The sequence below is a fragment of the Podarcis cretensis genome (genome assembly GCF_951804945.1).
Source record: "Podarcis cretensis genome assembly, chromosome: 6".
Taxonomy (NCBI): Eukaryota; Metazoa; Chordata; class Lepidosauria; order Squamata; family Lacertidae; genus Podarcis; species Podarcis cretensis.
Window position 1 is genome coordinate 53177926 of NC_137175.1, and position 16175 is coordinate 53194100.

At 42.4% G+C, this 16175-nt stretch overlaps 1 protein-coding gene across 1 annotated transcript; it reads right to left on the reverse strand.

The window, feature by feature from the left end:
* Positions 1-4312: 4312 nt before the first annotated feature.
* On the reverse strand, positions 4313-16168 carry LOC307218278 (uncharacterized protein). The gene is made up of 12 exons (XM_079980492.1): positions 16046-16168; positions 15293-15359; positions 13705-13738; positions 12781-12941; positions 12224-12305; positions 11241-11421; positions 10636-10703; positions 10414-10490; positions 8901-9001; positions 6810-6904; positions 5877-6008; positions 4313-4514 (listed from the first exon to the last, which is right to left on the reverse strand). Exons 2-12 carry the CDS (start codon positions 15356-15358, stop codon positions 4378-4380), a joined length of 1134 nt encoding a protein of 377 aa, XP_079836618.1. The 5' UTR covers position 15359; positions 16046-16168; the 3' UTR covers positions 4313-4377.
* Between the last annotated feature and the right edge of the window lie 7 nt (positions 16169-16175).

Below are 16175 nucleotides of genomic sequence, written 5' to 3' on the forward strand. Positions count from 1 at the left end.
GGGTACAAATGCAAACTGGTGAAACTTTTGTTGCCCATCTTGAAGGGAAGATGTTTAAGAACCATGTGCTTTACCCTGGGCTCTTTAAAGGAAGGGGTGGTATAAAAGCAGAACAACACAACACACATAGGGCTGAACAGCCCATTTCATTTTACATTATTCATGCATTACAGATGCAGGGAGTCAGGAGCAACTGTGACTTCCTACTGTATGTACACATGGCAGCAAAATGTTCATCACTATATAATGTGTGAAGCAGGCCTGAGCTATTGCTCTGGAAAAAAATGTAGTTTGGGCTTAAAGTAACATTACCACACTGTTAGTTTACAGGCAGCGCTGCCAGACATATTTTGTCAAGCCAAGTGACTGCCCTGAACAAGCCCATCTTTGTATCCTACCAACCCTGCATCATAGTGCAAGGGATTGTGGACCACCCCTTTTTACACACTGCCTCTTCAGCATCCCTGCAACTCTCACCATTCCAACTACGTCATTCGCTTGTGTGATCAGGCTATATTCACTGCCAAAATGAAGAGGTGTCTTTTGGGAGCTGCTTAAGTACTTTGGTCTCTAGAAGCATTGATTTGAGATTCAATTTGCACAGAGAGAGATGCAGTTGAGAAAGTTGTTTATAATAATAATAATAAATAATAAATTTTTATTTATACCCTGCCCTTCCCAGTTCAGAAAACCATGCTCAGGGCGGCTAACAATAAATTTAAAACACTTAATTGATGCAACAAAAAATAGCATAAAATACAGTATAAAACGTGAACAATAAATTCACATTTATAAGAGTCTTAAAAGGTAATTTAAAGAGGACAACATACTATTGTCCCTGAAGGAACCTGAGAGAATGCTCTTTATTGTTATATAGTTGAATGGATAACTTAACATTAATGTAAATGCCCTTGATACTTTATGGTTCAGTCGGGTTCCCTGCAAGCCCAAATTGTATTCTTCTTCTGTAGTTCACCTTTAAAGCACAGCAAGTCAAAGCACTGGAATCTAGGTTAGCTAGCCTCATGGTGTTACATAATAACAAGGCTATTATTATGACATCACTTAGTAAAAGCAACCACAGGGATTTTTTTTATTTCAAGCCAATATGCATACTCAGATTTAAGTTTTATTTTTAAAGATGCTTAAAAGGTCACTAGCCTCATGAAAAGCTCCATTTTTTCCCTAACAGCGGCTTAGCAGCCAAGTTTTAGATGAGAAATATGCCTGCTGCATCCATTAACCTTATCAGCTCTCATCTTTAGATTTTGCTTTCACTAAAGCAAAAAACAAAACAAAAACACAACCTATATGTTTCAAACTTTCCTGGACAGGCCTCTTTTACAGTTAAACTGTTCTAAAATGTTAGTATTGTCTGCCCCATGGGCATCAAGGGTCATTTTGCTTCTAGTCAAATTCCCTTACAAAGCTGAGTTTGTCCTTCATTAGCAGCAATGAGCTTGTTTTGACATTGTTATAGGTCAGCGGCCCCAGGTGGCATCTTTTTGTGTTTCTCTCTTCATATTAACAGAGTACTGCAGTACAGGCAACAAAGAAGTTTGGGGCAGAGGCAAGACAGCCCATAAGGAGCCATCTTTCCTAAAGTATATTCCTCATATGCCAGTGCTGCTTCCTCCATAACTAGAATGTGTCCTAATACATGCCAAGATACTGGACTTAAGAGCTAATATTTTGTTCTACAATAAGTAGTAAAATTAAAATTTATGATATAATGTAAGTTCTATATGAGCACTATCCTATAGTTGTATGCGTATTCTCTACAATAGTTGATTACAATGCAAAGACGGACTAAATCAGAACAGATAAAGTAGTTTGGTTACCACAATTTTTTATTCCTTTCCATTTATAAAAAGTTTAAGTTCCAGCAAAACCCAGTGTTCCATCAGCTGAGCAGCATCAAATTTGTTGGCGAATACACACGATTTGGTCCCACAAATACAGTTAGTTACATGCTTTGCGACAAACTGCTGTCTAGAGGTCATTAATTAAAGACTTCTCGGCCTATATTTCTCCAGCCCTAAAAACAAACCAGTGTGTTATGAGCAGCCCAGAACTAATAAGCTCTAGGAGCAATCACTGCTTACCAGCACTCTTTGAACTATAATGGAGCATCTGTTGATTTAATCCCCTGTGGGCTAATTCCCCTCCCCTTGCCTTTAATCGTTTTTCCTTCTGAAGTGTTTTTACCCTGAAATTGGACATGCTGTCTACTGCATATGGCCCTTTGAGGGATTCCTCTTAACACAGGCTTCCCTAGTTGGTTTTGTATTTTGGGGTGGAGTGGGGGGGGGTAGTAGGAGACACACTTTACTTAATGTTCTAACATGTTATACACACAAGCTCCAGCTGCTACACTATATTGTCTGAATAAGATGGGGAACTTTATCAGTTGTAACAGGTTTGAGCTTTTAATTCAGGCATTGACAAGGGAGGAAACAGCAGCCATTGATGCAATTCCAGATCAGTAAACTGGCACGCAGTCTTCTGAAAGTCCAGACCAGAAGTTTCAGAATAACTGTACTGTACAAGAAAGCTTTTAACACTTACTCATCCAGGTCCGTCATATAATTCCAGTTTTTACAAGAGTTACCAAGTCCAGACGTGAATATCTTCTCCATAACTTTAAGAATTTTAGTATGTTGAGGTAGACAGGATCACTTTTGCTCAATACAGTGGGTGAACAGGCTGCCCTTTTCACTGGTATGGAGTACAACTTACTACCAAGGCAAGAAAAAGCAAGCCAACAGTCAACTGAAACAGTAGGGAAGAATGTGCAACTGCTGCACATTCTCATTATCCTAATTGTGCTGAAGAGCAGCAGGTAGCCCCCAAGTAGTGAGTGATTCCCCACCAACAAAGCTATGGCAGAAGGTATATTTTGTGCAGCAAATTAATGCATTGAAGCCCTTTTTATTTATTTTTAATGTGGAGGCTGCAAGTGTGAGGAGAGGAGTAATGGGAGCTACTTAACATTTTCCTTGCATGAGTTGTTTCCACTAAGTATTGCCCTCCACAGGTTTTCTGCATCTGGAGCATGTGTAGAATAGTTAGGGGGCATTTTTTAAACAAATAGCTGGCAGTCACATGGCCCCTGTCCCAATACTCCTCTGCTCAAAATGGCAGCATTCCACAGCTGCCTTTCAAAAAAAAAAAAAAAAAAAAAACCAAAAAAACCACACCAGGATTTTACTATATGCATTTCCTATATGTCTTGGCTAGCAAGTGGTTGATGGATATCATTCTATGTGAGCTTCTAACTTAGTTTGAAAGTCGTTTTTAAGCTCAGTTGTGTAATCTTGTTTCAATAAAGTTCTGAAAACTGAGAAGGCAACCAAGACTCTTTGGTTCTGCTCCTACTGGTCTTATTCCAAGAAAGGACCAGAGATATGAAGGATATTTAACCAATGTGTTGAAACTATATTATGCTTTGCCACCTGATCCAAAATTCAGAAACACTAATGCCACTACTACTCAGACCACTTTAGGTCACTGGAAATCATAGTTCACCAGCAGTTCAACTGGCAAGGAGGGAAAAAAAGTTAGCTGCACAAAGTATTTCCCAGATAAGAGAATGCTCCCCACAGGTTTCTTATCACACAGCCAGTCTATCCTAGTCAACTGCTAATGTGGCACATCAGTGACTTGCCAAAGGAGTTTAACATACTATATGCTCCCTTCTTCAGTGGACTGTTCCCATCACTGCTGGTTTTGTCTTAGTGCTGAATCAGGAGCTGTTGTGCGGCAAGCACTGTGACACAGATTAACACAGGCTTCCTCAACCTTGGCCCTCCAGATGTTTTTGAGACTACAATTCCCATCATCCCTGACCACTGGTCCTGCTAGCTAGGGATCATGGGAGTTGTAGGCCCAAAACATCTGGAGGGCTGAGGTTGAGGAAGCCTGAATTAACAGAATCTGGGGTAAAGTAGATTGCTTACCAGAATATTTTCTCTTGCGGCTCAGTCTCAATATTTCATTTCAATATTTAAACACTGCAAATTATGAGTGATGAGAATAATCAGTTCCTTGAAGCTGGCCGATATGATCCATATCACACACGCAGGGACCAGCAATGCAATTGTTCCTTTTCCAGAAAGGGACACTGGGAAATCTCTGAACAGAACATATATATATATACACACACAACACACGCTTCTCAAATGATTTCAGCCCCCTGCATCATACTTGCATGTGCTAATATCACCAGGTCATAGGTTGAGGTTAATACTGTCCTTCTACCTCAATGTTGCATCTGTACAAAAGGCAGCTGAGTGTGTGTGAGAACAGTACGTATGTTTCTCTGCTCTTTAATTTGTTTTCTCATTAGAAAGAATGAGGCAATCCTTAGGTGAAGTTTTAAAGGTTACTCAAGTTGAGCTCAGGAGGAGTGTCAGTCAGCTCACTGCTGAGGTCTTCTGTGTCCAGCGTGCCACCAGCTGCCCCTCCAGGGGTCTTCTTTTCCAGCTTCAAGCCTGGTATGGAAATCTTGTCATCTACAAGTACAATACAAAGCAATTAGCTGACTATTTTGTGGTTATTGTTATAACATTTTGCAATTCAACTGTATAGAATTAATAAGCTAGAAAGAAGTGCTTTCAAAAAAAGAGGGGAAGTTTAAAAAAATGAAAAGATTGAAAGAAAACTGGTAGACCACTTTTCTGAGCTACTATACAGCAGCATATTTTTCCATACGTTAAAATCTTAATAGACAAAGTGTTGTCTTCCAGGACCAACACATGTACAGATGTTAAGTCTTGTATGCGATCATCCACAAGCATCACCGTTGAGCCAGCAGTGAGTATATCTATAAGCTTCCCTTTCATATTTATTACTAGTGTCAAACCCATTTGTCAAGAGCTTCAGAAGAGTCTTCAAGCACCCAGTGATTGGTTTTCCTTTACAAAACCCAAAGGATTACAGTGGTACCTCAGGTTACAGACTCCGCTAACCCAGAAATAGTACCTCGGGTTACGAACTTTGCTTCAGCACGAGAACAGAAATCGTGTTCTGGTGGCGCAGTAGCAGTGGGAGGCCCCATTAGCCAAAGTGGTGCTTCAGGTTACGAACAGTTTCAGTTTAAGAACGGACCTTCGGAAAGAATTAAGTACTTAACCCGAGGTACCACTGTATTTGGCTCATCCCCTAGGCATGAGCTTAGATGTGCAAAATCTTCTGGTAAGAGACAACTCTACAGAGGGAAACAGCTCTAGTAAAAACAAAATAAAAAAATTCCTTCCAGTAGCACCTTAAAGACCAACTAAGTTAGTTCTTGGTATGAGCTTTCGTGTGCATGCACACTTCTTCAGATACCTCTTCAGATACTTCTTTAAGGTCTTTAAGGTGCTACTGGAAGGAATTTTTTTATTTTGTTTTGACTATGGCAGACCAACACGGCTACCTATCTGTAACTAGCTCTAGTAAAGATCCTTGAAAACACTTTGAGGGCACCAGAACAGAACACAGTAGAAATGTAGCAGCTTCCTTCAAAAAGACTGAGTCACTAGGATTAGGGTAGAGAAAAAGCAAAATGCAAAGAGGTTTAAAGAGAATCTGTGCACAAGAATCTTAAGCATCTTAATGAAATAGGGTAAGAATTCCCCTGATGAGAATGTTAATCCCTTTATTCTCAAAACTGAGGGTTCCTCTATGTGGTGCAATATGGGCTTTGCTATTTCAGAAACAGAAGAAAAGTAAACACAGCAAGTAGTATTTTCAGTATCAATCCGTTCCTCTTCCAGGGTACTCTGGCAATGCTGCAATTCAAAATAAAAACTTGTAGAGATAAACTTCACAGCCCCAGAGCAATCACTAGGTAATGGTTTCAGTAAATATTTCAGAGTTACACCCAGGCTCACCAGCAAGTTGTGCAATCTCTGGTTCACTAAAGAGTTCATCTGAGCTGACATCTGTGAGACTGAATTCAGAGGCTGAATCGTCACTGAGAAGGGATGACAAGGTAGCATCATGCAGCAAAACTCTCTTTTTTCCTAGGGGACAAAGTTCAAGGCAGATTAGGGAGACTAGCAGCTCACTTAAAATTCTGAGATTTGTCTCAAAGCAATGTTTACAACTTAGTAAATAACTGAGCTTGCCCTTACTGTCCAAAGTCCCAACGATTCAAGACAAGACCACGTATGCAATGCCAGTATACTCTTTTTCTAATTAAGAGCTTTATTATTTCCATTTAAAAAATGGCTGGCACCTGGGTTTATCTGTGGAAAGTGTCATGCATACATAGGGCAGGATTCACCTTACAAGTCCTGGCAGTGGAAGCCTGAGCAAGGGGGCTTATCTTTTCCCCCAGCACTCCTGCAATTGGTTTCAGCAGCGTTGGGAGAAGCCCCAGGTCAGGGCATGGGGGAAGGAGAGAGGGAATCGTTCCACCTGGTAAGCTGATATAGTGTGACACTGAATTCCTCCCAAAATGAGTAAAACTGAGAAAAGCGAACTGCTTCTCTGACCATGTATATATTTTACAGGAGCAGAATATTTCACAGCTGAAGATGAGAGTCTAATGGGTTGTGCTGAAGCAACACTGGTACAATGAGGGCCATTTTACACAATGTTATATTTTCCTTCAAAAAGTTAATATATCCATAGCAAAAAGCAAATACTCTTTCATGCATCTGAGTGCTTATTTTGCAACAAGACTGACAAATGGATGTGCAGCAGCTGCGCAGTCCACAAACTTGCAGCAAAATGAGCCCTCATGCCACACTTCCCATGTGCACCCATTTTCCTAATCAGAGATGCTCTCAGTGTCAGGTGTTCTAAGAACAAGCACTTACTTAGACGGAGGTTTTTGTCTCTTAGTGGACCAGCGTAGAGTTCATCCTCCAAGTGCAGACCTTTCACCTGTTCTTTTAGGTCAGTAACTGTACTTCTGATTAAAACAAATTCAAAGCCCACATAAATTATTAGTGCAGATAGAAGAAACATATTTATAAGAGATGAGGCACCCTTGCACCTCATAAATCTGGGCGATGCAGTCAAGTAAGCTCATAACAGCTCTGTGTGGTTCACTTAATGTCCGAAAGTATCCGTAGGCAGTGAAATAATCAAGCCTTCAGTTAAAATGGAAATGCTTGATGAGCTAATGAAAAGCAAGCCATGACTGACTTCAGTGACAGAGCAGTTAAGTTTATTTCAATGATATATTCAATGGCTTCTCTGGTGTTGCTTACTTAGAATCATTCATAGGTTTGGGAGGAAGACAGGGAAATAAGAGGAACTAGAGAGGAAAGAGTTTGATCCTCTGAATTCAAACCACTATAATGTGACTCAGTCACTACAGGTTCTGTGAACCTGGGTGATAATTGCTGGAGAATGTTCTTTCATTCCCAAGAGATGAATACTAGGAAATGGACATGTACTGTGCCACTCAGTACATCCCCTCTTATTAGATCCAAGCAGTTCATGGATGAGATTATCAATGTCTACTAAGTCTTTGTAGGCTATGTACTACCTCCAGTCCCAGATCACATGCAGAAAAGTGCTATTGAACTCATGTCCTATACTTGTGGATTTCCCATAGCCATCTGATTGATAGGGCTGGGGAAGAAATTCAATTCACTTTGCATTCAAAGGCAACCTTATCTAATTCAGATTTTCCAAAAAAATATGAGAACTGATATCCAACCATCTTTCCCAATTTGTGCTCCTCCAATTTTTGCAGTGCAGTTCCCCAGGCCAGTAATGTGTACAAAAATGCACATACTAAGGTAAAGTGTGCATACAAATGCATATGCTATGGAAAATAACATACAAAAATGTTTATATTATGCAACATTGCATATAAAATGTACATATTACTTAATAAATAAAATCACACTAACACTCTGATTAATTTTCATGAGGTTTTTTTTTGGGGGGGGGAGATGAAAAATGATGTAGAAATGTGAAGAACTGAACTTAAGTATGGAAAAACAGGAAACTGAAATTGACATCTCTGTCCATCCCTACTGGCTGATCACTGCAAAAACAGAATGCTGGACCAGTCAGACCTCTAATCTGAACCAGCACGGCTCTTAGGTTCTTACAGTTCAAGGCAAAAGCTATAAAATGCAGCAAGGCAAAAAAGCAAATACTTAATCTCAATCAAAGGGGACAGAAACAGGAAGTAGTGGACAGAGGTAGCTGATGTTTGAAGTGGCATGTCTGTGAGCTCTCTTGATAGAAACCCCTCTCTAAACAGCACCAAGTGTATCATCAAATTCACTGAGCTCGTTCGCAAGTTAACATAAGGAAGTTCACAGAAGGAAAGTTTCCTGCCTTCTCCAGCCACCTGTGCTCCCTGAAAAGTCAGGAGCCCTCTTGAGCAATGTGGGATGGGTGAATCACCCCAAACCAGGATTGATCTCAATGGGCTCAATGTAAAGTTTACAGAAGGAACACTTCCCTTTCTCTTTTCCCCAGCAGTCCCATTTCACATTGATCATGAAGAACTGACCCTACACAGCAGTTGTTTGGGCCTGGGCTGGGGTGTCAAGTGGCTATAGGGAGAAGGGGATGGGAAACATCCAAACCATTGGGTGACGAGGGCAGCCTTCCTCAACCTGCTACCATCCTGTCTGGTCAGGAATTAGTCCAAAACCTCTGGAAGGCCCCAGATTAGGGAAGTCTGGTTTGGGAAGAAAGCAAACTGCTAGCCTTCTGCAGCACCTTCAAAGATTCCTGTCTCATCATTGCCTTTTTGGAGGCTAATGCAATGAATAGGAGGCCCTCTGGTGGACAATTGTCTACTAGCAACCATCTACAACACCATTTTTGAATGAGAGAAACAGTGGTAATAATTTAGCAACCATGCACGTCTCAATCCTGCATCGAACCACGGGCAGCTATCAAGTGAAGCACATACAGCATAACATGTGTTTCCCTACTTGACATGACTAAGTTCCTTCTGAGTGCTCTGGGTCTCAATCCTAGCTTTGTCCAAATCCTTAGTCTGAGCTTTATGACTGTCCTTCAGATCTTCCAGCATCTGGGAATAAGAAGACAGATAACTATGGTTTTAACCTAAGCTTTTAGGGTTCATTTTGTTTTTAAAAGAAATCCCCCCCCCAAAAAAAAAACAACATAAGCAGGGAGTTAAGAGTGTTTGGGGTATTTGCTTGTTTTTTTAGTTTTTAAGTATATCCATAGTTTCCCACTCATGTATCCTTCTGCAGAGATTAGCATATACCCACAGACAGAAGCAGAATGGCAAACACATGTGACCATATTCCTAATACCACTGCACTGGTTTTCCCAGGCTAGGGAAGCACAGCACAGTGGTATAATGGCCTTAAGAGGTGCCCACAAGTTTCCACAATGTTTGGAAGCAGTACTAAGTCATTAACTATGTTTTAAGCGAATTAGGCTGTGCACAAGCTAAGCATCTGTGTATACAGCTGTAACCCTCCCACTTGACTCCTCCCTCCATGAACAAAACAGACAATAAAATCATTTTGCATTCAAACCAGCACTTCTGGTTTGTCTCCAAATAAAACCACAATTTGAAGCCAAGGTTAAATCATTACTTCCCAATAGCGGTTTGTTTGCTCTAAGCCCACACTCTATTTTAATGTGAAAGCCGGAAAGGCAGGACATACATCAAGACTGATGGTGTTGGTTATAGTTCAGGAATCTTTCCATACCTTAAGAAACCATCATTAGGGAAGGAAGAGTATTTAAACAAGTGGCATCAAAGGTGAATGACTACTTCTTGAACTGAATATTTGCTAGAGCAGCAGGTGGGGCAAATCTTGGCCAACCAGGCTATTTTCCACAAACCATGCCCACCAGTCAATCTGCTGACAAATCCAAGTGGCATCAGCTGACTGTCAGGTGGGCAGGGTTCAATTCTGCCTTGGCTGCGCAAACAGGTACTTGCAACCCTTTACTTCTCAGCTGATAAGCAAAGCTTAACTCCGCATGTTGGCTGTATGAGCAAGAACCACAGGCAAGGCAAGCCAAAAGGAAGGTGCTTTTTGTGAGCATTGAAAGAAAGGAAGAGAGTTTTCACAAGCCAAGGCAGAGTGCATGAGGGAAAAGGCCTTTGCTTGCAAAATGGCCCTTTCTTCATTTCCTCCTGGACACAAGGATTTTCGCTAGTGGGCAAGACACTCACCTGTCAATCATGTAACATGTCATAGAATTGACGGGTAGGTTGTTGACCTGCGAGGAGGTGCCAGATAAAGCAAAAAAAGGTTCCTCACCCCTGTGCTAGAGTCATCTACCTTGTAGGTATAGTGTAATCTTGTTCTAATCTTTCAGTCATCTCTGTCTTGTCTGTCCAATATATTTTAGATATCTGGGGTAGGGACTGCATCCCCCCTTCATGTTCCATGCTGGGCCTCGGACTACTAGCACAAAGTGAATGGGTAGCAGCAGGGAACCTTCTTAACAACGTACCTGACAGTATCTTCTTTGAGTCTTCTTTATCTCATCAGTTGCAGACACTTGGTGGAACAGATCATCCTCTTGTTGATCTAAAGGGTGCAATAAGCCATGTCATTTTCTCAATTCTGTACATATTTCTCTCTTCCCAATGAGGCCCACAGGGCACATAGCCTTTATCCCAATAGTTATTACAGGACAGAGGCCAGGGGAGCAGGAGCATCAAGTAGTACTTGCCTAGTTTGTGCTTCAGGTGTTCCATCTCTCTTCTGATGCACTTATATTCTTGCCACAAGATTTTCTTACTAGAGTAAGAAGGAAATCAGGAACAGTATTAAGACAACAGGGATCACTTTTCTGGATTTACTGCAAAGTCCATTCCAAATTCAGCTGTTTTAAAACATTAATAGTTTTGAAATTTATAGAATTGGCCCCATGCCAAACTGAATCCCAGAGAAATGGTAAGACAGAGCTCAAGCATTCTTGCATTGTTGGCTTTCTATAGGCTAGAAATCCGTGAAAAATATATTGCTAACCTATAGGGGTCCACTCAGGTAGCACAATTCACTACAAGCAAGTGGTTATTAGAACAGCAACTGTTATTCTTCCCAGCACAGCAGCAACCCCATTCAAGAAAACTTGGCAGAGGCCACAGTTCATTCAAGTCTTTGAAGACATTCTCAAATTGCAAATGACATGCCAACTTTCTTCCAGCAATTAATGATCTGCAGTTGACACTTGGAAAAGTACTGTTCTTTGTCCATCACCACACTATCCCACTCATCTCGAACATCCCTATACATAAAGCAGAGTTACTTTCACTAGATAGCTCAACTGCTGACCTCTCCCGCATATCTTGCATGATGCCAGGGTTGGAAAAAGGATCAGGAGTACAGTCACCATCTGACTGCTGAAACACTTGCTGCCGAAGGCTACGGAACTCAGTCTTCAGCCCTTCCATCCTGACTCCCAGCGCTGAGTCTAAGCTGCCGTGAGAATTGTGCTGCAGTCGATCCACCTCCTCTGCAACATGAAGTAGGACAGGACGAAATTAGCCAACAGTATTCCCCTTGGCTGTTGTGCAGATACAGTGACATTGATGCCCATTCACCATTGGTGCACGGCAGTCTGTTGACCACATTCAAGAGAGGTTTGTCCCCATCAGAATACCATGGAGCTGGCAAGAGTGCTGACAGACATAAATGAAGTGTGGATTCAAGTATGAGGAAGGAGGGAGGTGGAGAAGTGGCTGGATTCTTAGGTACCATGACATACCGGTATTTCTCATAACAGGATTATCAGCTAAGCAAGAGAAGAATCTTCCAACAGTTTCATTGGATTTTTGTTCATTTCTGGGTCCAATTCAAAAATGCTAATTATTATCACTCACTAAAATCTGCTGGAGGGGCTCTCCATCATGTCTCAGTGATGAATTATGTTAGGCTGGACTGCAGCACAAACCGTCTCTGCAGTTGCACCAGATATGGGGAACCTTTTTTATGTCCACCCTGCTCCATCCCATCAGCTTCTAAAGATGACTCTTTTGGGAGTTGTTGATGTTTGAAACCTCCTGAACTGAGGCATTTTCTGTGCATGCACGCTCTCTCCCATATTGTGCTTTTATCTTGTATATTTCTCAAACTGTAATTGTAAGCTGCTTTGAACATTTTAATACAAAAAGCAAAAATAGAAAAATACATGTTTTAAGTAAAATAAATAAAACTTGTGCTCTTTTAGGTTTAGAGGTGAAACGTTTCAACAGATCAGTAATAGGAGAAAGGGCAATCTGGCAGAGGCAATGCCAAACTGGACAAATCTCTCATACCCGCTAGGTGACTGATACTCTGCTGCTGCAGTTCCTTCTCCTGTTTCAGCCGATGTACTGCCTGGGTGAGGGATTCTATGACCTAAGAGAAAGAAAGGAGGACCAGAGTCATGGGAACAGCAAATACCATCTAAGCAAGGAGCCCTCAAAAACCTTAGGCTGGAACATAATATACTAGAAAAACTAATCCTAACCAAATTGTTGGTTTGAGAACGTGTATTATTTCCTGTTACATGATTTAAATCTCACATTTCCTCCAAGGAGCAGGGGTTGGAATTCATGGAATTCCCCACTATTCTAACTTCACGACAATCCAGTGATGCAGACTAAATTGAGGCACAATGGCTAGCCAAGGTCTCACAGCGAGTTTTATGCCCGAACAACAATTTACAACCCAGATCTGTCTGCTTTAAGTTCAACCATCTACTGTATGGCACTATCTTCTCATGTGGAAGACTTTGCATGTGGTTTTGCTGGTGTATGCACCCAGATGTATTAGCAAAGCTTTTCTCTACACCATAGCATAGTAGCTTGTGCATCATTTCAGCGTCACTTACCTGGGCTTGGGAATGCAATTGCTTGCTGATGGCAGAAAGCTCCTCAGCAGCCATTCTACAGCATGAGTGAGCTCCACATGTGAAATGCAGGGGTGGTGGTCCAGTCTGTTGCTCAGTCAGAGCAGCACTCTCAGTATTTATTCTGTCTAGCAAGAGATCAGCTGTTGGGATGGAAAGGAACAAACCTGACTGGTCCACTTAGTATGGAAACTGTCAAAAGTATCTACCTACATTGCTTGCTCTCCAAATCACCTCAATTGCACCATTCAGCCTACTCCGCTGTGCTATTTCTTGTCCATGTGTGCTCTTGGACATATAGCCCCTGGTATGGAAATCTTTCCTTTTAAGTATTCAGCTTGTTACCTCTTTCTCTCACTTTTAAGAAATTAAAATATTCTCTTCGGTGGCTATTGGATTCCAACCCTCTCCCTACTCAAAAGTTAATTATTGTAGGCTTTCAACTCTCTTCCCTTTTATACTACCTCCCTTTGATTTGGACAGGAATTTGCTATACTTTCCTGCTTCACCTCATGCATATTAGGTGCTTTTATAAATAGCAACCAATGGTGTAGAAGTGAGTTTACTATCATTTTTAAAAAGCAAATCCAGAGTTGGAAAAGGGAGAAAACAGGGGTGGGGGTGGATGTGTAGGTTCAAAGAATCACCTCGCTGGACCAGACCCAGCTCCATCTAGCCTTTCATTCAGTTTGCAGGAGCAGCCAGTTAGTTAGATGCCTCTAGGTGCTTATAAGCAATACATGAAGGCAATTGCCTTCTCTCACTGTTTGCTCCCAGGATTTATATACAGTAGAATCAGTAAAGAGCTCTCTAATCTCAAAACTTCAGAAATTCAAAGTATTAAAGAGATGTTTCTTTCTGCAAAAGGTGCTTTAGAATTATACAATGCAGGTCAATCATTCTTACCTTTGGAAGAGATGCTGGCAGTGTTCAGACGTTGCTGGAACAAAAACAGAAGATGGGACAGAAAGTTATAACACTGTTTTGAATAAACAGTGGAAAGATTAACACTTGAGTGTATGAATGCACATTGCTTCCACTGAGGGATGCTACATGAAATTTAAGTTAGAAAGTACTGCATAAACACTTGGAGAAGAACTGGCAATACAAAATGTTCTCATTCATCATTATAGTGCCTTCAATGGACACGACAGTAAAATACACAGAGCAAGGTAAATCTGCACAGTGTCTTAATGCCACATTTTTCAGGTAACGACAGCAACTGTCACTTGCTAACTTGGCCAAAGATCAAAGAAGCATTCCCATACCTTTATTTATAAGATTTCAAAGGTGCTTTTTAACTGCCATAGCCAAACTGGTGTACAAAATAGTAAATGTATCTTAAAATCACAGGCTAAAAATAGCAAAACTACAATAGCAATACAAGCCCAGAACTAAACAGTTTAACAGCAAGAACCCAGGTAGTAAGGGTGATTTCTAAAAGCAGAACAAAATTAATAAAAACCTACAAAAATGGTTTTACCTGTATCCAGAATGTCATGGAACAGAGTCAAATGAACAGCTCTTAGAAGTTAACTCCAAAGCTCAGAAAAACCCTGCAGATCCACATGGATCCTCAGGATTTTTGCATTAAAGGTAAAGGTACCCCTGCCCGTACGGGCCAGTCTTGACAGACTCTGGGGTTGTGCGCCCATCTCACTTAAGAGGCCAGGGGCCAGCGCTGTCCGGAGACACTTCCAGGTCACGTGGCCAGCGTGACATCGCTGCTCTGGCCAGAGCCAGAGCCAGAGCCGCACACGGAAACGCCGTTTACCTTCCCGCTGGTAAGCGGTCCCTATTTATCTACTTGCACCTGGAGGTGCTTTCGAACTGCTAGGTTGGCAGGCGCTGGGACCGAGCAGCGGGAGCGCACCCCGCCGCAGGGATTCGAACCGCCGACCTTTCGATCGGCAAGCCCTAGGCGCTGAGGCTTTAACCCACAGCGCCACCTGCGTCCCTGGATTTTTGCATTGGGTCACCCCAAATTCACCATCAGATCACATAGCATGTCCATGGCTACAGCCTGCACCAAACACACACACACATCCACTGTTTTGTGGGGCCGCAATGGCACAAAAACGTAGTTACAAAGCATGGATCCACATGGATTCTCAGGATTTTTGCATTGGGCTACCCCAAACTCACCGTCAAAACACATGTCTGTGACTACAGCATGAACCACAAAAATCATACATCCACTGTTTTGTTCAGAATTTTTTTGTTTGTTTGTTTTTCTCCTCTAAAAACTAGGTGCAGCTTATGGTCAGGTGCGTCTTATGGAGCGAAAAATACAGTAATAGCCACCTTTAACAATCAGCAGCAAAACACCCAGCAGATTTTATTAAAGACTAGTTCTTGGAAACTATCATCAACACATTTCCACCTTGCAGAACACAACTTTGGTGTGATCAACTTTGGTGTGATCAACACACCCCCTGTTCAATTACACTAGACACTTTTCTTCAACCAGTATGTTGCTCCAAACAAAACTTGCCTTAATTTTTGCCATGTTGCTGTCTGCTGCAGTCAAGAGAGAGCTGAGCTGTGTGTCCCAATCCATGCTGTTAGCAAAAAGATGTTTTAACAACTCACTGGCTGCCCAACTGTAACCCGGGAAGAGTCCTTGGCTAGAAAGAAATCCCAGCAGGAGAGAAGAGCGCCTGCAAAAGCAGCAGGAGACGGTTTATTTTTCTCCCGTGAGCAACGCTGAATCTCATCATAGCAAAGGAGGGGTGGGGTGGGGAAGGTACAGACTTGGAAATGCAGACACTTTTGCAGAAAGACTGCCTAACAAGTTTCCTTCACATCACACACAAAAATGCCTTTTAAGGGAATGCAGCATCAGACACCCAATATCTCTGGGACAGATTCACAAGCACCTTTTAACTACTGTGCCAACAGTTTAAAGAGCACAGCTCTAAAGCACAACGCTCCGGAGGCCCATAAACTCTTTCAAACCATGGCTCTCTAGGGCCAGAGATAACCAAGCAGTTCCTCAGCAGAGGGGAAATGGAAGCGGAGGCGCCCTCTTCCCACCCCCGTCCTTAGAGACTGCGGCCAAGAGCAGCCCCTCCAGGGAGGTCGCTTCCTGGTGTCCGGGACACGTTCTGGAGCGCTGGGCGAGAGGGTCTCCCTCCCCGCCCGCCTCAACCCAGCCACGGCCGGTGGGGGCTCCAGTCTGGAGGGCTGGCTCAGGAACCACGTCAGCCTCTCCGCTATGAGGACATCCAAGCCAGGCCCCACTCACTAGCGCTCCTGGCTGCCCCGACCAAACGGAGGCCAAGGAAACGGAGGGCCGGGGGCGAAAAGCCGCGCCGGCCTTGCCTGGACCCGCAGCCAGACCCCCTCTCCGAAGGCAAAGGATTCGAACACGCACG